At 43.6% G+C, this 25,235-nt stretch overlaps 1 protein-coding gene across 2 annotated transcripts in view; it reads left to right on the top strand.

Moving 5' to 3' along the window:
- Window positions 1–25,235, top strand: part of CCDC102B (coiled-coil domain containing 102B) — a 390,603-nt gene that overhangs the window by 19,275 nt on the left and 346,093 nt on the right. For both annotated transcript variants that reach the window (XM_090037300.1, XM_090037301.1), the window contains exon 2: window positions 20,269–20,874. In XM_090037300.1, coding sequence (XP_089893426.1) covers window positions 20,296–20,874 — 579 coding nt within the window. In that variant the 5' untranslated portion in view covers window positions 20,269–20,295. The remainder of the gene's footprint in view (window positions 1–20,268; window positions 20,875–25,235) is intronic.

Here is a 25,235-nt window from a genome sequence, read left to right as displayed (position 1 = left end):
TCCCTCCACACTCTCCCACCAGCTGCTGGTGCTCCAGCTGGTGGAAGGAGCAGTTGAGGCTGGGGAGAGGTGCCCTGCTGGCCATTCAGGGGTGGCCAGCTGCTCCCACAGCCTCATGGGAGGCATGTAGGAATGCTCCCAGGCTGCTGGCTGCAGCCTGTTCAGGCAGGCTTAACCCCACTCCCCCTCCCTGGAGCTGAACAGCATTTGTTCGGTTCTGTCTCAATCTAGAGCATTTTGAGTATAGCTCTAGAATTAGAGTGCATCCACTTTGGGCTTGAGTGTCTGGTCTTAGCCCAAGTCCTGATCTGGGTAATGCTTACCTGCAACAGAGCCAGGGAAAGGGCTAAATGGTCCTTTCTACATCTCTGTTTCTATGCTTTCTACTTACCCCTACTGTATTTCCCTGGCGCTTTAATAAGTCACAAATGTACTGCCGAGTCCTAGGTTCAGTCCTTTTGTTGTCTGCTTTTGTTTTCAAGCAGCTACATCCTATATAACTTCCCAAATGACTGTGGAACAGTTTATCTAGTCCTCTGCTGCTTCAAAACTTTAATTCAGAATGACAGAACAACACTCATGGTTTGAAGACCTGCTAACACTGAATTTTCTTTTTATCAACCCCAGTTTCTATAAAGGCCATATTTTAGTCTTTCACAGAAATTAGCTTTTTATGAGAACTATTCATTGTCTACAATTAAAATGAATATAGAAAAGTTTGCTTAATATGCCTAATACTCCATCCAGTCTAATTGTATATACTTGCCCTCTTGGGGGATGTAGAAAGTCCCTAGTGACACATGAGGTGTGATTATTGCCAATATACCATTCAGTAATTGGGCTGTTTTAACCTCAGTATCTGCTTCTAATGTCTTCATATGCTGGTGCTTATCTTTTGTTTCCTTTTAGTCCCTTAATTTATTGTTTGGGCTCCAATATACTTGAGTAGGTCAGGCAAAACATTCAGTTTCTTTAAAGGATGCTTTTAATAAACTTGTCTGTTGTAATTATTAGAATAACCTTGTTTTTATTGTCCTTGACTATCCTTCTTGAGTATTTTAACTTAAAATAATCATCTTTCTTCCTGGTCAATTTTGAAGAAACATAATTTGATACAGTATTCCCCTTCCCCCTTCCTCTATCCTACCCTCTTTGTATTTTGGGTTTCCATGTGCCAACGACTTTTGTGGGAAATTGAGTCACAGGTGAGTGTTTATATAACTTTCTTTGTGGTATGGTCAGAGCTCAGACTTGACTTTGTAATAATGGGCTTTGTGCCTGTGAAAATTCCCTCCATCCCAGAAGGTCAAGAGATTAATGGTGGAAAAATGGAGCTCCCATTCTGTAAGAAATTACAAAATATAGAAACATCATTTTCATCTTGGATCAGAACAAGGATCTAATCTTTCCTGTAAAATGAAAACTCTTTAATTCAGGAACAGCTTATAACTTCAAGGACAAAAAATGTTGTTATTAAAATGTTTAATCCAATTATACATTTTATCATATTTTGTATTAAATGATTGAAACACATTTTTATAATATCTAGTTTTGTTGAAATCAGCATTTATGTGGACCATTTTAATTTTAAAAAACAGCTGTTTTCTGTTGCAAAACATCACTCAAAATTTTACCCACTTTAGTCAACAGTTTCAGTGGAAAGTAATTGTAAATTAATGAAGAGAGATTTCAGTGATTTTATTTATTTATGGCTATTAAGGATACTCCTAAAGAAAGCTTGGATTTATTTGGAGAGACCCTTTCTGTCTTTGTGTTAATGGGGATACAGTACTGAATTTGAAGAGGTCACAGTGATGGAAGCTTTTATTGCTTAACGTAAGAGCTATGGCATTTTTTACTGTATATGAATTTATCTGAATTGTTATGGCCAGTTCCAGAGATGACGCTATGGATGTATGGAGCTTGGGGCATATCAGCCTGTGCGGGGGGGAAGGTGGTGATGATCAGTCAGAGTGGAGAGTGGGAAGGGTGGCGAGCAGCCGGAGTGTGGAGCAGGGGCTGGGGGTGGCAAGTGGCCAGTGTGTGAAGCTGGTGGCATGCAGCAGCCGTGCAGAGTGGTGGAGTCATTGGTATGCAGTAATGGTGCTGTCCTTGGGGCCCCCCAAAATGAGGGGCCTAAAGCAGTCAACCCAATTCCCCACCCCTGCCAAGGGATGGCTCTAGCCAGTTCTTTTTATCCATGATACCTAGACTTCCATTGGAAATAATAGGCATAATGTCTAGACAAATATGTGGTTGTTGGTATGTTTTTTCCTGCAATATCCAATAGCATTGAAGAGTACAAAATTAATATAATCCTATACCCTTTTTAGAAGTCCTTTGTTGTTGATATTATAATTTTTGAGGCAAATTATTTGAAACATTTCCTGGTTTCCTTGATTTTGCTCATGTTTTAACTTCCAACCAGTGCCCTTCATCCAGCCACCAATTTTAGTGGGGCATTTTAAAAGGTGAGAGTCTATGCTATTAACAAACCTGAACAATACAGATCAAAGTTGGGTGTCACCCGCTCATTACATTTCATCAGCTGTTTTGTCCCATCAGCTTGGCATGCTAGAGAGAAATGGTAGTCTAATTTTTGTCAGCACAATACCTTTTATTTCTCCTGTAACTTCAGAGGTAATCTTCACCTTAGATGTGATGACTAAACACAATTCATGATGTTATATGCTGTTGGAGACCTCATTTTTTTGGAGCCACTCATTTTCTGTATATTCCCCCCACCAATTATACATTATATATATATATTAAAGTTCCTTGGAATTGCTTGGAGAATCCCACCTCCTTTATATTCCTAATAGTGTAATGATGACTTCTCTTAACCCAGCAGTGTTGTCATTTCTCATTTCCTTTGTTCCTTTTTTGATTCTAATCTCCTGTGTGACTAAATTAGGAAGCTAATTTAGCCCTTCCACATTCAGCAGCAGTATAAAAATAATAGGTCAACTCCTGTCTTCTTCCTAGATCATAGCTGTCCTTGGAGAGCTTGAGCTGTCTTTCTTTGTACAGGGAAATAAATAGCTTCATCTCAAGTCCTGCTCTCTTTCAGTATTTGTGCTCTAATCCATTTCTGTTTCCTTAATTTCAGCCAACACCACTATTCATGAATTACCAAACAAAAACTTTGTTACAGTGTACTAGTGGGAATACAGACTACACAACTTTGACCTGATGGAGGTTCCATACCCTTCTATACATTAACTTTTCTGGGCCTCTAACTAAATTATTGCAAAGAATTTCTCTGAGGATTTTTAAACTTGCAGCCACACTGCAATTTGCCTCTTCCTTACTTTTTCTGTTTTCTTTTCTCTCTTCCTTGCCTCAGAAATCTGGAAGTCCTTGCTGCAGATAGCAGTCCCTTTTAATGAGCAGTAGTTACCATATTTTCTTGCATATAAGACATAGCTTTAAAAAAATCTGCTGGAAACTGCTGTGCACATTATATGCAAACATATGGTAAGAATAGGTTTTGCCACTTCCAAGTGAAATAAAAAATATAATTTGCAGAAAAATGACCAGGCTCTGATCTCTAGTTGTTCAGTTATGTGCTACAAGGAAAGTTTTTTTTCATACTGCTTTTGAAAACTAAGATATGTATTATATTTTGGGGAATATATGAGAGAAAATATGGTACTTCAGGGAATGGTGTATGTGAGAAAATATGGTATTTTATTTGCATTGTGGCTTCCAACTCTGAAGTCCTTATTTGAAAACTGAATTCAAGATACATAAAGAACATTATTTAAGGAGAAATTTTGAGCAGTCCTGGCTGCTTCAAAACCTGTAAACAAAATTCTATGAGATAACCACTCCTTGGCTGGATCAATAAGGATGCTGGCAGATATTTGGGGAGGGAGTGGGGAGGGGAAATATGCTTTACTGGAAGCAACAGTGTATTATTTTGACCTGGCTCTGGAGCATCTGTATAGATCAGGCACTTCAGCAGGACTTTTTGGTGCTTTTAAAGTGCTCTGAGTTTAAAGTAAAGCACTGTTTTTTCCCCACGTCTGCAAGCAGCCTAAGTGCTATGTGAAACTTGATTTAGTTGTGAAACTTGTTTCATAAACTGCCTTTTCTGCCTCTTCAAGGAATAGGCAGACTTGTCACTAGAGTATGGCTGGTGGCTCAGCCCCATGCTGCAGAAGGAGCATGGAGACACCCCCCCACCTTCCCTTGCGCAGATACCATGGCTCCTCACAGTGCTAAGGGGGCCCTGCACAGGCTGATTTGCCCTGGGTCCTACACCCCGCTAGGGTCAGCTCTAGAGGTAGGTGTAGGGTGTTCCCCACTATTTGGGGGGATATAAAGGCTTTATTGTGTGTACTTTCTCTCTCACTACATTAGAAAAGTTTTAAAATGTCACATCTTGATCTCTTTACAAGGGATCTCTGGGATCAGGTCTTATGCACTGGGGTATAAATGGATTGTTTTGATTTCTCAAAATCCCAAAAGGCCAACTAAAGGAACCAGTCAGTGCTTTGGCTCCATACTATAAGAAAAGTTGTTTCTTTCAGATTTTTATATATGAGGTTAAGAAAAAAAGCTTACGGATTAAACTTTCCCATATGACCAATCTGGAAAATAACTTCTTTTTTTTTCATATGAGAAAACTGTCTTAGTCTCTCTTCAGGAAAAAGATGGGTGCTAATAATTAAAATTGCAGTGTTACTTTATAAAGAAAGGAATGCATCAATGAATGTGCAGATAGATGCAAAACTTAGCGAGCAAATTTTTAAAGTTGCATTCTTATTTGTTGCGGTTTTCTTTTCATTTCAGCTTTTTTGTCTAGCACACACAAGGAATACAATGTCTGAACAATCAAAATAAACAGCTTGTGAAAATAGCCTATGCTTTCATTTGTGTGTGTGTGTGTGTACATGTGCTTGTATTTAAAAACAAAAAACACAATGCAAATCTGTAGCTGCACAGTTCAGATGTTTTGAAATGCTCCTTTTCCCCTTTCTTTAAAAAAATAACAAACAAAAATAACAAAGCTTGCTAACTTCTGAGCCTGGAATCAGATCTGTGTGGGTGGACCCCTATAGAGCTTTGACTGAATGGAGTCAATGGAGCTCAGCACATGTCCGTTTGTTTCGATCCATAGGCTGACAGACATGCAAAAAAGAGTAAATCATTGAGAAGAGATTTTGATCAAACTGTTCTTTTGAAAACAACATTTTTAATTTTTAAGAATGTCTCGTTTTCATTGTGAGGGGAAGCATTGTGTGCCAGTGCCTAGTCCTTATTATCCTTTTAGTAGAGAAGTCCTCATAATTATTATAAATGACAGTAATATATGTAAGAGCAATTTTACATCTTATTAACATACTGAATTTCTTATCATAGTTACTGAGATTTCTGTGCAGCTTCAGAGCAGGTTGTTGATCAAGTGTGAAGAAAATGGGAACAACATAGTACATTTTACATATGGCAAAAATCTAACACTTACAAAAGGGGGGAAATGATGAATTCCTCAATTTAAAACAGAGCACTTAAGAAGTAGGGAAATATTTCTTTAAAAAGGGAGGGGGGTTAAAGAAATATTTTTAAAAAATTTCTGGACTACAGTATTTTGTACACTGTGGTCTGCTGTAACTCCAGTAATTTCTGGAAAACTACAGTAGTATAAAATGGGGTAACTTAGTCATCTGGGAGCTTTTTTGTTCTGACCCATACTTGTTAAGCTGCTGGCAGATGTGCTGCATCTGTTACTGGCACTTCTTGACAGCAACTGATTTTTTATAATACCATAGGGCTGGGGAATATTCAGAAATAGCCGTACTAAATTGGTTTGTTCCACTATCCTTCATGTCGTGAATACCACACACAGTTTTGCTTTTTTTCTCCCTTTTTTTTTTTGGGCGTCAGCAGTTGGAAGGAAGTCCTAAATTGTCAGAAATCACATGTATTTGGCACAAAAATATAAAACTAACCTCCCCTCCCCCACCTCCAGCTCACACCACTGAGAAGTCTGAAGACTATCTTGTGTCCAGAAAATATGATCCTCTCCCACTCCTCCCCACAGAAAAACCCTTCAAGATGCATGGATTCTTCATTGAACAAACTTGCATTTTTCGATATATTCCTTTTTATGTATGCAGTTGTTGCCTTTGTTCCAGTTTTTAGATTGAATGGTTTTGCTGTGCAATACAGCTGGCTTTTTTCTGCCTTCTGTTAGAATAGGGGTGCTTACAGTCTTGTGTGTGTTGCTGCTTTGTAAGACTTTTTCCATTCCTCTATCTGGTAGAAGAGATGAAAGCAGTAAAGGACGTGATCTCATTTGAGATATGCTTGTTTATAAAGATAATGACATCTCCTTAACTCAAAGTATTGGTTTGATTGTGAACTTCATTAATCCATGATCCTGGCACCTGTTTTAGACTCTGGGAATGCCTTGGTTGAATTATCAGGTATAATTTCTTTTTCTCTTTTTGTTCTAAAGAATTTTGCTAAGAATCTGCAAGAAAAAAATCCCTGGGACAGATGTATGACAGCACCTGTTTATCTAAGGCCTATGTCCTAATTTACTTCTAAGGCACCTACACATAAATATTGCAACCCTTAATATTTGGGTGCTTGGCTTCACCCAAAAGTAAAGGATCACTGGAATCAACCAGTTAGGTTCCCAGACTGCTTACACATTGAATTGGGATGGGGAGATTTCTGTTAGGCAAGAATCCAGGCCTACCCTTCCCAAGGCTGTAACAACTGGACCACAGAGTCACACTTCCTCCTGCTTGTTCTCCTCCTGGCTCCATGAATCTTTTTTCCGTGGCTGCCCAGTGGGCTAGGTTCAATGCAAGAAAGTTTCTCACCTAGATTAGGCCACACCTGTTAATCTGTCAGAACATGCAGAATATTTTAGATGTTCTTAGGAATTTTTTTTTTCACAAAAATGCAGGCATTCAGGCTGTTTGGATTTAGGATTGTTCTTTGGGGTAGACAAGTTTCTCATCTTAAATGACATATGTTCTATAAAAACAGCTATATAGTTTATAGATAAAAAAATAATAAGAGTCAATGAAGACATGTAGAAGCATAGTAGGGCTGTTTTGTGGTCCAGGGTTTCATAGCAAAGATTCTGCATAATGCTGCATAATTGCTTCTGTTGGCACAGTGCCTGTTTTCATGTTAGCTCCACAAATTTCTATTTAGGGTAAGGGACAGCTAACAAGGAGAGACCTGGGGTACACTAGGCCCTGAATGGATGTTTTAGGGACTTGTAAACTTTAATAAAAGGTCTAGGCTAAGGTTTATGTTGAACTATTATCTTTAAAGAACTAGGAAAACTAAACTCCAATTGGAGAAGATAAGCCTAGATACTGAGTAAGGGCCTTTGTGAAAAGTTAAAGATGATGTAATGGTTCAGCCTAAACACAGGACCCTATTTAGAGGTGCAGAGGGAGAGGAAGGGGGTGGGGGAAAGCTCTACTATTTATAGATGCATTTCTGTCAAACAAACCAAAAATTCAGACGGAGTTCTCACCCTGAAAAAGGGAAAAAGGAGCTGTAATAATGGAATTTTCTTGTGTCTACCAACTAAACCATAAACATGAAAGGTTAAATACATTGGTGTTCAAACTTTGGCCCAACAGCCATGTTGTCCAGCCCATGGGGCTCACCACAAGTCCATACATTTGATGTGGGGGAACAGTGGCAGCATTAATTGCTGCTCCCCTCCTGACAAATTTCTGGACCTGTGGGGAACCCTTCAGGCTGAATAATGCCTGCAGAGCCCTTGCACATGGGGATGGGTGGATGCACAGTCTGGGGAGCAGGCAGAATTCATGGCCAGATCTAGGCAGACAAGCCTGGACCAGGGTGGAATCCTTGGCCAGATCCTGGCGCACACAGATGGGTTTGAGCCAGTGAGCAGGGTTGGGCTGGTGCATAGCTGAACCTGACCTGGCACATAGCTAGGATTGGGTGTGTGGGGTTGGAAGATTGGGTGCCTCCATTTTAATACTTGTCTTATTGTCAGCTTTCACAACATAAGTCAAGAATTCTTCATTACCTAGATAATGGTACAGTTCATTATTCATGATGGAGTATGAGTCTAAAATGACAATAGCCTTAGCAGGCCATATGCTTCTGGTTTCTTAAATGACTTGTATTTTGCACCTTATGGGCATATCCACACATGCAAGTACGTATGCTTGGAGCAGCTCAAATAGAAGCGGTGCAAATTTCAGCTCTGGCTTTTTGCCTTCATGTATGTGCCTGGGCATGCACTTTGTTGTGAACAAATTGAGCCACTTGGAGCAAAATAACCCTGTCTGGCTCCGCCCAGATCTGCAGCCAGGGGGAGCTAGAGCCCAGGAAGTATAAAAACTTGCCCTGGCTAGTAGCTCAGGGCTAGTTGCCCTCAGGAACTTCTGAGGTCCAGCCACTTGGTATCTGGGGACATTAGCTCCTTGTGTCAGCTAGACTGCTGAAGCAGCATCCCAAATTCACTTTTTAAAATACCCCAATCCACATTCTTCCACAATTAGAACAAAAGAGAGAGACCGAGAGAGAGGGATTGAACAGATGGGCAATGTTTTATTTCTATATTTACAATGTTAAAGAAATTTGGAAGCCTCTAGCATCATAATAAAATATATCCTAAATATCTATATGTTTTCATGTTTGCTTTTGGTTTCTCTATCACATGGTGGATGTGTGATGGGGGGATGTGGGGTTTGCAGGACAGGGTGGGAAGATGAGTGGGTGTGTGGGTGGATGTGGGGGATGTCAGTGTGTGGAGGGACTGTGGGTGTGGGGGCTGCTTAGGTGGGGTGGGTCTCCTGCATGGATGCCACATGCCCCTAGGAGCGGCAGGAGTGTGGCAGCGGCGGTAAGCAGGGAGCTCTCACAGATGCTGCCAGCACTGTCAGCAGCAGGGGTGAGTGCCGACCGGGGTCAGTGACCACCCACAAAGGTTGGCAGCAGCTAGCAGTGATCGCTGGCTGCCCACAGACGCTGCCAGCGGCAGAGGGGCATGGTGGCAAGTGGCAGCCACCCACAGGCACTGCCAACAGTGTCAGCAGCACCTGTTCTGAGGGTGTGCACCACCATGCTCAGGGGATACATGGGCACCTGCAGGGGGTGTATATGTTTCAGTAATGGTCCCCTGCCCCCCACTGGGCAGACCCGCCCCCCACAGTACATGGACTACCCTGCCTGGAGGGTCCCAGACTCCCCGAGGGGCTACAGCTCCTCCCTACCCCGCTGCTGGTCTCCAGCCCTCTGCTCATTCCTCTGCTCCTCTCTAGCCTCCAAAGGCTAGAGAGAAGCAAGAAAACAAACAGGAGGCTTTTTCCTCCCACCCCCTGCCCACCATTCTTTCCCACTGCCCCCCGTTCATTCCCCCCCATAAACACACACTCACTGGCAGTAGCAGAGAAGGAGCAGGAGGCTGAAGAGAGCAGGGGAAGTCTCCAGGTCAGTTCCAGGGGCTTGTCTCTAGCCTCCTGCTTGTCTTCAGCTCCCTGTTCATTCTCCGGGTTGTCTCCAGTCTTGGGAGGCTGGAGATGAGCAGGAGGCTGGAGACGAACAGAGGAATGAGCAGGAGGCTTGACAGAGCCTCTGGAGGTCTGCTGGAGACATTCCCCTGGTGTCTTCAGCCTCAGGAGATGAGCAGGGGAACAAGTAGGAGGCTGGAGAATGAGCGTATCCACCTTGTCTCCAGGGGCTGTTTCCAGCCTCCTGCTTGTTCTCCTGCTCCTGCTCTAATTTTTTTGTTCCTGCACATGCCTCTGGCAGCATCTCACAGGGGTTTGAGATGCTGCAAGAGGCACATGTGCACTCATCTGGAGGCACCCTATAAGCTAGCTAAATTAGAGATGTATAGTGTGAGTTTTCATGAGCCTGAGCTCATTTCATCACATGCTGTGAGAGGACATGCACAGAGCAGTTATTTGAAAAAAAATGGATGCGGAAGGAGGGAAGGGGGGAAATACGGGGGTTGTACTGGGAGAGGCAAACAAGTAATAAACCCATAAGAAAAAAAATGGTCACAAAAGCTAATTCAGGTAATGGGTAAAAATCTGTAGTCTCTGTTTTTAAACCATCCAACACGATCCAGTCTGTGGATGATTTCTTACTCCACAATTTAACGTTCAGGTTCATTTTTAAAGCTTTGGTGCCTAGGAACCTTCTCTGAAATATGAAATAGTCGTGTAGGGACAAAGCAGGAGAAGCAGAAGTAATGTCCTCATCAGTTGGGCCCTAGCAAATTCACAGCGGAACTGGGATGTGCAATAGCTACTTTATCTTGCAGGTTCCCCCATTCACCCCCTCCCCTGCTGATTGGTGGAGGGGCCATGCTACTTGTTCCTGATTGGCTGGGAGGCAAAAACTGTGGTTTTAAATGTGGTGTCGTTTTTACTTCCTGGCTGGTCAACAGCGAGCAGCAGAGCCCCTGGGGCTCCTCAGCTAGTCAGCAACAGGAGGGAGGGGATGCAGGGAAACCTGCAAGATTAAAGGAGTTTTGCGCAGCCCACTTCCACTGCAAATACAGTAGGGCCCTACTCAACAGGGATAATACTCTTTATACCTTGCAGTCCATCCCCAAGAGGAATATCGGTGTACAGAAGTATGACACCAAGATGAACATGGGCCGACAATGCAAGGTCATGGTTGGAAGGGCTAACCGCACCTTGTTGTGCATCCACAGGTACATCTCTAGCAGGGCCAAGGAGGTGATCCCCCCTGCCTCTATGAAATGCTGGTCAGGCCACAGCTAGAGTACTGTGTCCAGTTCTGTGCGCCCTACTTCAGGAGGGATGTGGACAACATTGAGAGGGTCCAGAGGAGGGCCACCCACATGATCCGGGGACTACATGACAGACCCTACAGTGAGAGACTGCAGGACCTGAACCTGTTCAGCCTTCACAAGAGAAGGCTGAGGGGGACCTGGTGACAGTCTATAAGCTCACTAGGGGGGAGACCAGAAGGGTTTGGGAGAGACCTTGTTTCCCCTAGCGCCCCCTGGCATAACAAGGAATAACGGCCACAAGTTGTTGGAGAGTAGATTTAGATTAGACAACTGTAAGAACTACTTCACAGTCAGGGCAGCTAGGATCTGGAACCAACTTCCAAGGGAAGTGGTGCTGGTTCCTACCCTGGGGGGTCTTTAAGAAGAGGATTGATGCCTACGTAGCTTGGATTATTTGAGCCCAGTTTTTTCTTCTGCCCTGGCAGGGGTTCAGACTTGAAGTTCTATAAGGTCCCTTCCAACCCTACTTCTATGATTCTATGACACCCATAGTAGTTAATATAGTATTAGCTAGAAACTTGTCTAGCATGGAGCCTGGTTTCTTTAAAAAAATAATGGTATCTTTCAAATGGGAGCTCTAGTGGTATATTGGAATAGGATAGAGGCAATATAACTAGAAACTCCCTCCATAATGGTGTCAATGTCAGGGGCTTCCTGGGTTGCCATATTTTGTGGATCTTGGGTAGTAAGCAATAGTTGCCTGGCCAAGGTTCCTGGGAGGTTGAAGTATTAATCCTTTTTAAGAACTCATTAGTTTCTCCTGGTATTCTGCCTTAGGTTTGTAAAACTCTCTGTTTGAAAGTTGTCTCAGTTTCCTTTTTGATTCTGCTTTATCCATGACAACAGTTGTTCTCTTATCAGCTTGTTGTATGATAATATCAGGGTTTCATAGTTTCATAGTTTCTAGGGTTGGAAGGGACCTGAGCAGATCATCGAGTCCAACCCCCTGCCATGGCAGGAAAGAATACTGGGGTCAAACAACGCCAGCAAGATGTTCATCTCACCTCCTCTTAAACACCCCCAGGGTAGGAGCCTGCACCACTTCTCTTGGAAGTTGGTTCCAGACCCTAGCTGCCCTGACCGTGAAGTAGCGCCTCCTGATATCTAACCTAAACCTACCCTCTGCCAGCTTGTGACTGTTATTCCTGGTCACTCTTGGTGGTGCTCGGGGGAACAGTGACTCCCCCAATGCCTGCTGATCCCCCCTGACTAGTTTATAACAGGCCACAAGATCCCCACTCAGCCTTCTCTTTTGGAGGCTGAACAGGTCCAGGTCCCATAGCCGCTCCTCATAGGGCCTGCCCTGTTGTCCCCTGATCATACGAGTGGCCCCCCTCTGGACCCTCTCCATGCTGTCGATGTCCCTCTTGAAGTGCGATGCCCAGAACTGGACACAGTACTCCAACTGCGGCCTGACCAATGCCGCATAGCGGGAGAGGATCACCTCTTTGGACCTGCTCGAGATGCATCTGTGAATGCATGACAAGGTGCGGTTGGCCTTCCTAACTGCCTCCCCACACTGCCGCCCATGTTCATCTTGGAGTCAATGATGACCCCCAGATCCCTTTCTGCCTCCGTGCTGATAAGAGGGGAGTTCCCCAACCTGTAGGTATGGTGCCGGTTGTTCCTCCCGAGGTGCATCACCTTGCACTTGTCTGTGTTGAAAGCCATCCTATTCTCGTCCGCCCACCCTTGTAACCTGTCGAGGTCTGATTGTAGCCTGTTGCATCCTTCCAATGTACCCACGTCCCCCCACATCTTATTGTCATCAGCAAATTTGAATAGGGTGCTTTTACCCCCTCGTCCAAATCACTGATGAAGATGTTGAACAGCGTGGGCCCGAGGACCGAGCCCTGCGGAACCCCACTGCCCACGTCCTTCCAGGTTGAGAAGGACCCATCCACTACCACCCTCTGGGTGCGGCCCATCAGCCACTTGGCAACCCATTTGACTGTGTGGGTGTCTACACCACAGCCCCCCAGTTTCTTAATGAGAACAGGGTGAGAGACAGTGTCAAAAGCCTTCCAGAAGTCCAGGAAGACTATATCCAGCATAATTTTCTCGAACAGCTTGCCTAGGATCGAGGTAAGACTAACCGGCCTATAATTTCCCGGGTCCTCCTTCCTGCCTTTTTTGAAGATGGGGACCACGTTGGCCCTCTTCCAGTCCTCCGGTACCTCACCAGAGCACCACGAGTGCTCATAAAGCCATGCCAGGGGACTTGCAATGACCTCGGCCAGTTCCTTTAGAACTCTAGGGTGGAGATCATCTGGACCGGCTGACTTGAATTCGTCCAACCCCTCCAGAGGCTCCCTAACTAAATCCTTGCTAACCCATGGCCCAGGTGTGCCTCCCCCGGGGCCCGAGGGGGGCCCAGCAGGGAGGTGGCTGTTCTGGTCCCTACTTAGGAAGACGGAGGGAAAGAAATCGTTAAACATATTAGCTTTGCCGTCTGGTGTGAAAACCAAGTTTCCCAACGCGTCCTGCAAGGGCCCCACATTACCCAGGACCTTCTTTTTACCCCCTATGTATTTAAAAAAGGAGTTCTTGTTGTCCTTAATCTGGGAAGCTAGCCCCAGTTCCATCTCTGCCTTGGCCTTCCTAACTACTCCCCTACATCCCCGAGCAACTACAGAATAGTACTCCCTGGTGATGACCCCTTCTTTCCAATGAGTGTAAGCCTCCTTTTTAGCAAGGAGACATTCCTGGATGCTTTTGGTGAGCCACGGAGGCTTGTGTGCTCTCCTGCTCCCTTTGATCCTCATTGGGATTACCTTCCTTTGGGCTTGGAGGATCATCTTCTTAAGGAGCGACCACTCTCCTTGGACACCTGCTTCCCCTCCCCTCCAGGACGTAAGTGCTTCACCAACTATCCTCCTTAGCTCGTTGAAGTTTGCCCTCCTAAAATCTAGGGCCGCTGCCTTACTGCATGCCTTTGCCACCTTGGTCCGGATGGTGAATTCCAGCAGGCGATGATCGCTGTCGCCCAGGCGGTTGAGCACCCGCAGCCCCCTCACCAGGTCATTACCCGTGGCCAGCACTAGGTCCAACAAGGCGTCTCCCCTGGTGGGGCTGTTCACCTTCTGGGTTATATGGAGGTCCTGCACTCTGGCCAAGATCCTGCGGGAGCGTTCAGACCTGGCTGACTGTTCTTCCCAGCAGATGTTCGGGAAGTTCAGGTCCCCCATGACTACCACATCCTTAGCCTTCACTACCTCTGTGAGCTGACCCAAGAATTCCTGGTCAAGCTCTTCTCCCTGGTTGGGAGGTCTGTAGTAGACTCCCACCGTTAAGTCTCTTTCCCCTCGACTGCCTTGTACTCTAACCCAAAGCACTTCAGAGTGCCCCTCCCCTGACTCCTTGCTAATTGACGAGGATGTGTATTCCTCCTTTATATAGAGTGCCACGTCCCTACCTCTCTTTCCTATCCTGTCCTTCCTGTACAGCCTATAGCCCTTGACATTCACCGCCCAATCATGCGTTGCGTCCCACCATGTTTCTGTAATCCCCACTAGGTCCGGGCTGGCGTCAGCCAGCAGGAGGGTGAGTTCCTCCTGCTTGTTACTCATACTACGAGCATTTGTGTAGAGGCATTTGAGGACTCCTGTGGATGTGTGTACTAACCCCCTAGTCCCAGCATTACCCTGGCCCCTATCTCTTACCTGTTTAGTCACTTTGCTCGTTGGTCTGGGCTGGGCTGTAGTTGTGGGTGCTGTTTGGTCTGGCAGTCTGATGTTTCTTCCGCCCTCATCTTCCCCTTCCCCCGACGAGCCTAGTTTAAAGCCCGCTGGAGGAGGTCCGCCAACCTAGAAGAGAACACACGCTTACCGTTAGGGGAAAGGTGGAGCCCATCCCATCCCAGCATGTCTCTCATCGTGATGTGCCGGTCATGGCTGAGGAAGCCAAAACCCTCCTCGAAGCACCATTCCTGCAGCCACCAGTTGGTCTCCGCGATGCAAGTTTCATGCCGTCTGCCTCGTCTACTCACTGGCAGGATAGAAGAGAAAACCACCTGTGCACCTATCTCCTTCAGCACGCACCCCAGAGCATGGTAGTCCTCCATCAGGCGTTCAGGGCTCCTCCTGGCCGCATCGTTAGTGCCCACGTGGACTAGGACCATGGGGTAATAATCGGTGGACTGGATTATGGTTTGGAGCATCCCTTTCACATCCTGAATCCTCGCTCCAGGTAGGCAGTATACCTCCCGTGCCGAGGGGTCCCGGTGACAGATGGGGCCCTCCGTACCTCTCAGGATGGAGTCACCAATGACGATCACACGACGCTTCTTCCTCCTGGCCTTCTTGCTTCCTTCAGCTTGCATGGGACGTGGTGAACATGGAGTTGCCTCCTCCCCAGTTTCGTCCTCTCCTTCCTCCTCCTCCACGGCTGCCAGGACTTCGTACCTGTTCTCCAGCCAGACTGTAGGAACTGGTGCTGCTGTGTCTTGAGCAGCCCTGGCACGGGAGGTGACTGCCTGCCACTTAGCAATGGAGGGCTCATCTTGAGGTGCATCCTCCTTGGTCGTACAACCCTGCAGGGAAAGAAAATATCTGTCAGTTTCCTCCTCTGCCTCCCTGATTCCCCTCAGCCTGCTAACCTCCTCCTGGATCTCCCTCACCTGCACCTCCAAGGCCCTAAGGCGGGCGCCTGCAGAACAGGTGTGGGGGTCTCCAGTCCCTGCCCCCACAGGCCTTGCTGGGCAGCTCCCACAGGCCAGGGGTTGTTTTTAAGACTGAATATGGCTTTCCATTGCATAGAACTGAGGTTCTAACATAAGTGATGTTCTTTTTTTGGCAATCTGAGTGAGTGCAGAGGTGGAAACAGTTTATATACAAGTCCATTATGGGGCTGTGACTCTCAGGTGGAGTTTAGGAGTTGTTGGGGGAGATGGGAGGAGGGGGTTGCGCTGTATATGGGTCTGGCCTTTTAGCAGGTTGATTTTGTTTCATGACTCCTTGTCATAGAAATATTCCCTTAGCTGGGCTGAGAGTGGCTAGATAGCTTGATGCTATTACTGTGAATAGCAGGGGTGTTTGAGCATTTAAGTTTGGAAGCTTATGCTTTCTTTTTGCTCTTTTTTTTATAACCCATTTTGCCTATCTTCTCATACTTGGGTTTCCTGCTTGCATTCTATCTGTATACGTGCAAAGGAGACAGCATAGGACAAAAACATCTGGTCTTAGGTAGTTGTCTTTCAACTACTGTTTGTATAGAGATGATCAGGAAGCAAGTTTTTTTGCCTTATGGAATGTTAAATGGTGAGATTAAAAAAATGCATGTTGGGACAGAACCAAGATATTTCCGTTTTGGTAGAAACCAGAGAAAGACACCTACCCCAGAGTAGTGAGTGGTCAGGATGCTCACCTGGGATGTTGGCTAATCAAGTCAACAGTTCAAGTCACAAATCAGGCAGAGAAACAAATTGAAATTGAACCTGTATGTATTGGATTTGTTTGGGTTTTTTTAAATTCTAGACTGAGAAATTAAAGATGGATGCGCCCAGATGGGAGCCTCAGAACTTGCACTTCTGTGAATTTAGGAAGCCCAGGTTTCAGAGTCTGTTTTTTCACTTGAGAGCTTGGGTCCATCTCCAGTGTTTTCTTTTCTGCTATAGCATATAGTACAGCAACAACCTATGTACTTAACATAAAAATCTTCTATTCATTTTCTTACGGCTTGGAATGCTCCCTTCTTTCTCTTTGCTTTTGTTTTTTCTGTTATACAGTATTGGGTAGATGACAGGTTCAGTACTGCACTGAATCATGTGGGTGATCCCTGAGCTCTAGATCACCCGAGTTGTCAGCTGAACTCATCTCAAGGAAATATTGAGTATCATGGGAGAAACAGGCAGTTAAATGTATTCCATTTATATTCTAAATTGGGGAATCAATTATATATAATGGGGAGAATGAATTCAGTCCTGTTTCTCTTGGCTGTTGTCCTGGTTTCATTTATATACTTGGGGACCATATTTTTGCCTCGTATATAAAGTACTTTCATGTCTTTATTTACTGAACATCCATTTTTGATTGGAAATATAAATCCTTTTACATAATCTTCCACTCCTTTTTAAATCAGCAATGCATGGATTGTCTCCATTACCAATCTGGTGCATATAATTAGTGATAAAAGAACTTAAGTTTCAGGGTGTTTCTTTTCTCCTTTCTTTTTGACTCCTTCAGAGGAGGTGGGACAGGGACTTACTGTTTCACTGAAATAGTTATGAAACACTATTATGTTCTTTTGTTATTTTACACCACCTCTAACCTTTGCTCTTACCACTGTTTCTGATGCTGAATGGCATAGCTTTTCATTCTTTATTTAATTCTATGATTTTTGCATACGAAGATCAAACACATATATTCACTACAAATAATATATGTGGTTCTTTTTTAGCATAGTTTTTTTTTTTATAAAAGGAAAATAGTAAAAGCTTCCATGGGAGAGAGAGAACAGTCAACATTCTGCATAATTGATTGCTGTTTCTGAACATATGCAAATCTAAATCTGTTAATTAGATGCCTAAAAGGTCCTTGAGGATAAATGAAATGCCCAAGTCACAGAAAGTCATCCAGATGAACCCATATTCAGTATCTACAAAAAAAAGTGCACTTGAACACTTCTGTTTTTTCAGAGAGAAAGAGTATGCTCAGGAGCATTCTAGTTAAGGCATATAAGCTGCTGAACACGCCGGCCTCCTACACATGCAGGTAAAGGGGCTATGGGATCTAATGAGTGATTCATACAGTTGCGCATCCTGCAATACCACATGTGCATGGCAGGATGGGCAACTGTGAGATTATGCATTAGTTCCTATCAGACCTTACTACTGGTGCAGGGGGAGCCCAACCTGGGACTCTCCCTGCACCAGCAAGAAGCAAGTTCTTGCAACTGGGACCCCTCTCAGTTGAGGGGCTCCCAGATGCTGGGGCGCCCCATGCACCACCACCCTCTCCTGTGTCTAGGAGATCACTGCTGTGGCAATCCCCACATCCTAGAAGTCTGTAGAAGTACTTGGACAAGGTTCATCCCTATGGCTGAGGCCCATAGCTAACAGGGCTCCTAGCCTCAGGGGAGACTCTGCTACACATGTAAATTAAAGCTCGAACACAATGAGCTATAAAATTAGTGCACATTTTCAATGTCTAACTTTATAGCTAGTTGGAACTTTTTATTGTGTGAAAGCTACTTTGCATGTATAGCTGGTATCAAGGTAATTGTGCAATTAACCAGTTAATTGCACACCTGTAATGCATAAAGCAGGGCCATAGGTACCTAAATTTTACCTAAGCTCCTGGAGCAGCTTGATCTGTTAAGCATCCACAGAGCACATCTAACTCATACAAAGACCATTTAATGCTGGTCCAAGTTGTAGCACCCGCATGTCTTGAAAACATCTTATGTTGCACTTCTTGTGTTTGATTTTTTTCTTACAATCTGTTTAGATCTTTGGAGATATCCCTGTCTGTGAGCTTTCCTGTGTTTCTGCAGAACGTTCTATAACATTTTAGAATCTTTTCTAGTTAGATACCAGACTTGTGGACCTGTTTTGTTCTACTCATATAGTATGTGGACAAAGTATGTTCTTTTATCTTACTGTAAATTTGTTTTCCTCTTGTCAGGGTTCATTTGTTTTCCTTGCAGAACTTCTGGGATTCATATTTTAATAATGTTTTATAAGACGCCTGGCAAAATGGAACTGTGATCCAGAGTTTGATTGATAATGATCAATATCTTAGTAATAAGCAATTTCTGTTCAGGATAGTAGCAAAAATTATAGAAGAAAGCTGATTTATCAGCTACTTCAAAAATATGCATGTAAATTGTTGCATCATATTTAGACCTAGTCTTGTCCTCAGGAAGCAGATTTTAGTGCGACAAAGAATAATTTAAAATAACAACATACCACACAGTGGTCTACACATGCGTCTACACATGACATTACATTCCGGTAGCAATGTGCTATGGCACCATAGCATCCACAAGCAAAACCTGTGACATTGCAGTTATATCGCCATAGTGATGAAATCTCCCATTATAGCACATTGCTGTGGAGACATAGTGCCTAAAAATGAGCCATGTGTGGTGCACATGGCTCAGTAGAGGCTGTTACTGTAACAGTGGTTCCACAGTGATATGTGTGGACATGCCCAGTGTTATTAACCACTTCAGCTCTTAACAGGACTACTCTGAAGTTGTCTTTGAGAGTAATTATCTTAGCTTTGAAGTGCAGTCTGTACAAAAAAGGACTATTAGAGAAGTCCAGATTGCATCTTTGTTAAAACAATATGTGAAACCTCTAATAATAAATAGAGGTCAAGCAGTGTAAATATTCTGCAAAGAATTGTACCAACTGAAAATGGTGGCTGCAAACAACTGGTTCATCTGATTCATGACCAAGAATTTCAAAGCTTCTAATTTAATTAGCATAAATCAAGAACAAATCATAATGGCACCTCACCCTCCCTCCCCACCACACCATATATTATTCATTTGAATTATTAAAAGCTGAAATGGTATGTATCTTGTTTGCTAGACTTTTTCATTTAGGTTGTGTTTCAGGTCAGTGCATTAATTTTAAAATTAACATAACCACACCCCATGAACTACTGAAAAAGCTGAATGTTAGACTGCAGAAGCATTTAATTTTTTGTTAGTATGGCAAGATTGTCACATGCATTTAAAATATAAAACAGGGTGTTAATTTTGAGTAGGGGTGGGAGTAGGAGTAAGTTCTTAGAGGCTGCTATTAACCACCACCCCCTTCCCTCAGCCCATGAGTAGATGTAGATAGTTAGAATCTTCTCTCTATATATTCCTTAATTTTTTTGGTTCACTTGTGTGTGCTAGCAGAATGAAATTTGCTAGACAGGGAGTATGCCATGCTCTGTAGATTACTGTATAACAATTTATGCTGTCTGAAAGAGAAATGGGAAGAGAAATTCCCTAGGCTGCTCTTAGCATTGGGACAGGCAAATGCCTCTCAGTATATAAGCAATAATTTGCCTTAAGAAACACAAGATGACATCCAGAATTGGTTAGGCAGCTAATTTAATTATTACTTTACAGGGGCAAATTTGGAGACTTTATCCAGCTAAAAATGTTAATAAGGACCTCGACTTTTGGGAGAAATAATACTCTGTGGGCTACAACTTGCCATGTGGTATACTTTGGTTTTAGGGAATTTCTCATCCGTTCCACGCTTTATATACTGGCTTGAATTTAGTAATACGCTAAAGGTAGACAGCTTCTTTTAAATAAGTTCTTTAGTTTCCAATGATTTTTGACACTTTGATGCACCAAACTGTGTGCCTATGGTCTATCCGATGCGCTATCTGATGGGCATTTATACTTTCCTCAAAGTTCAAGTAGGAGAAAATGATTAAATATTTATTTTTTAAACTTGTGTTTTTGAAATTTATTGAAACTGAAGCTACTGCAAACAAGTACTTAACTATTTTCAGACTTATATTTTTTTTCTGTTTCAGAGGTGAAATCTAAATAAGAATTGAAACATGGATCTGGACTCTGTCCCTAAATTAGCTGAAGAGACCCAACAAAGACAGACTTATGAACTACTGGGAATTGACCGGGGGACTGGTAATTCCTGTGATTCAAGTTTGCCATCTCAAAGATCCTATCCTTACTCATCTCATCATCCTTGTGTGCATATTAATAGCAGCAATGATTGGGGGATTTCTGAAGAGCTACGAATTCGAGAACTGGAAGAAATCAAGTCTAGAGCAGCTCAAATGGAGAAAACCATGCGTTGGTGGTCAGATTGCACTGCCAGCTGGCGGGAGAAATGGAGTAAAGTTAGAGTAGAAAGGAATAAAGCCCGGGAGGAAGGGAGGCAACTGAGACTCCAGCTGGAGACTACAATGAAGGAACTGAGTGTTCTGAAAAAAATGAACCAAGACTTAGCAAAAGAAAAGGAGGAGTTAAAAGCTGAAATTGCTCAGAAAAAGAAACATAGTTTCTTAGAGGTACCTTATTTGAGAGAAGATGGGCACCAGTTTCTGTCTCTGGAACAAGAACCTGTTAAAGAAGTGGTCAAGAACAACAGCATCTGTGGCATGAAGGATTCTTGTAAGGTAAAGAATTTTAGCTCAGTGAGACTTTTTCCAACTCAAAGAGAAGAATGAGTTATGAATTTGTATCTAAAAATTTTGGGAAATTTCTATTCTGGTCAGTATATGCAAGATCCACTTATTTATGCTCTCTGACAACATTGTAAAGCTTTGCTTTTCTCCACACCCAAAAATTCAGTATATATTTACAGATGCATTTGAAGTCCAAGTTTTACCATTAATCACATATACACTATTGTGTCAGAGTAGTGCTGTACCTAGACTTTTGGCAGCCCTGGGTAAACTTTTAGTATTGGGCCCCCCGGGGATGGTTTTTTTTGTTGCAAAAGTCTTTTCATATCTATGATATCAATGGCTTTAAGTAGTTCATTCTCAGTTGATAACATTGCTAGTCCCATGTATGTGCAATATTATTATTATTATTTTTTACAATTGTAATTTTTTTTTTTTCATTTTCGGGTCTCCTTTCTGTCTGGGCACTGGGCAGCTGCCCAGTTCACCCATACCTATGTCCCGGTCTATGTCAGAGACGTAGTCTGTTAGGTCAGTAATACTATTTGAAGTTATTTTGGGTTCCTCCAACCCTTATGTATCCTCTTCCAAAATGCAGTGTGGATTTCAAGGTGTCCAAAGGTATTGTTAAACAGTCTTTACTGATCTGTGGATGCGGGCAAAGATGAAAATGAGAAGTACCTAGTCATAGTCCTGGCCTTTCAACATTCCTCCTGCCCTTCATCATTAATTAAAGTTTCTGTAAGAAAAAGGACAGCCCTTCTCTATAGAATGGGAGGATTTTTATGGAGCTAGGTTTACAATGATATTGCTTCATATTAGTGACAATGTCTGTGGACTTTTAATGAGTAGAATAATTTGCTGCAGCTCTACTATTATGTCAATATAAAGATACAGGGTGGAAATTTTTGGCTAATGTAATTCCATGGACTTTAAAGAAAACTATACTCCAGCGGGTAGTCTGACCTATGGGTTTTTTTCAATTTTAAGATTATTGTAGCAATTGGAAAAATGGTATTGTCTCCCACTTAAAAGGATTTGATTCGAATAGGCTCTGCAGGTCTTTCTGTTCAGTCACCAGGCTTAATGAAAAATCTGTTTCTTCCTGCACAGTTTATATTAGTAGGTGTGAAGTTAATGATGCATTAATGATGCAACCTTTTTATTAGATGGATTTCAATATAATGACTCATCTTGTAATGTAAGATATAATTTTAGTCACTCAAATGTGAATTAACCACTATTTTGACAAAGTACTCATTAACTTAAATTTGCAATACTGATTTACCAGTGTATGCATTTAATTAAATAAGGCAACTACAAAAATATAGAAATCTCTTTGAATTGGTACATTTAATCTTAGTTGATGTCCATAAAAGTTAAGTAATTTTCCTGACTTGAATAATGTGCACTCAGTGATGTTATGCATGTGAGTTTGTTATGGAGTTGTATAAAGCTCCTAAACACAGACTTTCATCCTCAGATTTAAACAGTAAGTGTTGTTTTCTGTTAAAGTCCAAAAATGAAAGTCCTATTTCAATCAGTCTGTTTGCCACTGAATTAAATAAGGCCAGGATTCCACCCTAAGTTTATAAATCTGCAAAGACTTATGTTTATACTTTAGTATAACCATATTTCCAGTTTCAAAAAAGAGGATACCTGTTGCAGGGGGGGTCGGGCGTATATAATTGTGGGGCAAAGTGATACTAGTTCCCTGCCTCTACCAATTCTGGTGCCTTTCACTCCCAAGCCATAGCCACCCCCAGCCCTGCTGGTAACCCTCACTTCTAACCTGTAGCCCCCTGTCCCCACCCCAGACCTGGAGGGGCAGGCACCTTTGCCCCCCCTTCCCCTTCTCCCCCAGCAGTTCCCAAGCCCTGGTCCTCCAAACCCACCCCACAGACTTACCTGTCTGCAGCTGTGGGGCTTCTCCCCACCCCCCTGACAAGTGTATACCGGCCCCGTGTGTGCACCTTGTCTCCAGTTGCCCTCCCCCGCTCCACCTAGCCCCAAGTAGCTCCTTGCTAGGGCAAGCCAGGAAGTGCAGGGGACAACTTCAGAGCTGAGATGACCAAAATCCCAGACATTTGATCATATTTTTTAAAACCACCTGTACGGAGATGGGATGATCCAAAAAGATGACATGTCCGGGAAAACCTGGACATATGGCAACCCTATATTATACCTTTACTTCTGAAATAAATGTAAATGATTTAATGTTCAGCTGCCCAACTTCCATGTGGTCCAGGGTTGCTTGCAATGCCAGTGCACAGTCCTGGACCATACACTGCGGGGCAGTGTCAGGTTCCCAGCCCTTCCTCCCTTGTGGGCTGTATCAGCAGCATGCAGCCCCTTACCTGCCTTCACTCTGGACTTCGCCACTGGTACACAGACCCCAAGGACACTAGCCCCACTGCATGGGTGGTGCCAGAAACGTGTAGCATTTTGTCTCAGAAACATATAGCATCCTGTCTCGCAGGCTGTGCCAGGAGTATACAGACCCTGCCTGGTCACTTCCTCACTGTGTAGCAGTGGGAGAAGCAGCCACTAGAGCCTGTTGGCTTAATGTAGTTGAACAACCTTGATGTATGTATCAAGTTAACTACATAGATTAACATGCATAGGACTGGAACCCGAAGAAGTGAGCAGAAAACATATCTCTAAATTATTTACTATCTTCATCAGTGTAGGTTAATGTACTATCTCCTATTTAAAGCACTATAGCGTTTGTTCATTTTAGTTTGACTGGAATGTCCATTTAGCTAACTTGAGAATCATCTAATACAACTTTCAGGCGTAAGTCTAAAAAAATCATATGAATGGATTTCTCCAGACTTGCACTGCATCTTGAGGTGACCTGCATTACTTTAAGAACTGACTGGAATTCTTAATGGGTATTCTTAATGGGAGAATTTTTTTTAAATATCCCCTCATTTGTATCTACAATTTTGTGCACAAAATCAAAAATCCTTTGCAAACAAAAACCAAATGATATGCCCTCCCTTTGCCACCAGGGATTAAAAAAAGAGGTAATGCATATTGCACATGCAGAAATGGGCCTGATAAAAAAGCCAATGAGGTTAGCAGAAAGACCCTAATTGACTTCAATGTCACTTGGAGCAAACACTTAAGAGCAAAATCTGGGTCTTTCTGAAAAGGTTGTACAAGTATAAATTGCTCATGTGAGGGCAGGTGTGACTGAAAATTTAACTGAAAATTTACTAATTGCAGTTAATATGCAAGCAGACCCATGTTCTAGCATTTTAGTATGTGTTAAGTGCTCTTGTGGCATTGCAGAGTTGTTCCCTTTCAAGTGAGGGAACCTAACACCTACTAACTTTAATACATCACTACATTCCAATGATTTTCCACTGTTCTAAGTGAATGTGTCAAACCACAAATGGAACTTTGCTGCTCTCAAAACTCTGTCCTGAAGAAGTGAGTAAGTGAGGCTTAAGCTTTCTGTGCTAGGTTTACTCCATATCTTTCCACAGGGATGTGACCTGATGTTCCAAAGCTGACTTAATTTAATTACATCATTTAGGAATACAGGGCACATGATGCTATTAATATGGACCCATGATGAAAATGTCACTTTGTGTGGCTTAATGGCATCACAGTGTAAACATAAAAGATTTTAGGGTGGTTTAAATGACTGCATCATTGCAAACTAAACTACATCTAGATGTAATTTAGTTTGCAACTTTATAAATTGCAATGATGAAGCTATCAGCTCGCCCCCTGGCCACAGGAGAGGTGGGCAGGCTCCGCTGAAAAAAAGGATCAGGCCCCTTGCCACTTTTGCCTTCAGCAGGCAGAAGCAGCAAAGGGCCCAATCCTTTTCTTCTTCTTTTTTTTTTTTGGCTGAGCCTGCCTGCACCTGGGAGGCTAGCTGCCAGCGAGCCAAGGAGCCCCTGAGTGGCACGAGGGCCTTGTCCTTCTCTCCACGGTAGTGGGACCAAGTGGATTGCTAGCAGGCTGGGTGCTGCCCCAACTCAGAGGCAGCACCTGGCCCAATCCAACTCTTCCGAGTAGCTTCCAGTGCCCCATGCACTGTCCCCGTTGCCTGGGACCACCCAGGAATGGACTGGCTTGCCTTGGAACACCATGGGAAGGTGGCAGGTGGGTGCCTGAGTGTACTGGTGGCCAGAGAGGGCAGTGGGGATGGTGCACAGAGCACAGGAAGCCTGCTGAGCCCAAGCTTCCCCAAGCCCACCGCGGCTTCCCGCATCCTGTGTGCCATCTCTGCTGCCTTCTCTGGCAGCCAGCATACCCTACTGCCCTCCTGCCTGAGCTGTTCCAGGGGCAAGCCAGCCTGTTTCTGGGCAGTCCCAGGTAGTGGGATGGCAGTG

The sequence above is a fragment of the Crocodylus siamensis genome, chromosome 3 (genome assembly GCF_052110815.1).
Source record: "Crocodylus siamensis isolate JL-2025a chromosome 3, ASM5211081v1, whole genome shotgun sequence".
Classification (NCBI taxonomy): Eukaryota; Metazoa; Chordata; order Crocodylia; family Crocodylidae; genus Crocodylus; species Crocodylus siamensis.
The sequence above is the reverse complement of the archived record's forward strand: the minus strand, read 5'-3'. Positions and strand labels throughout refer to the sequence as shown.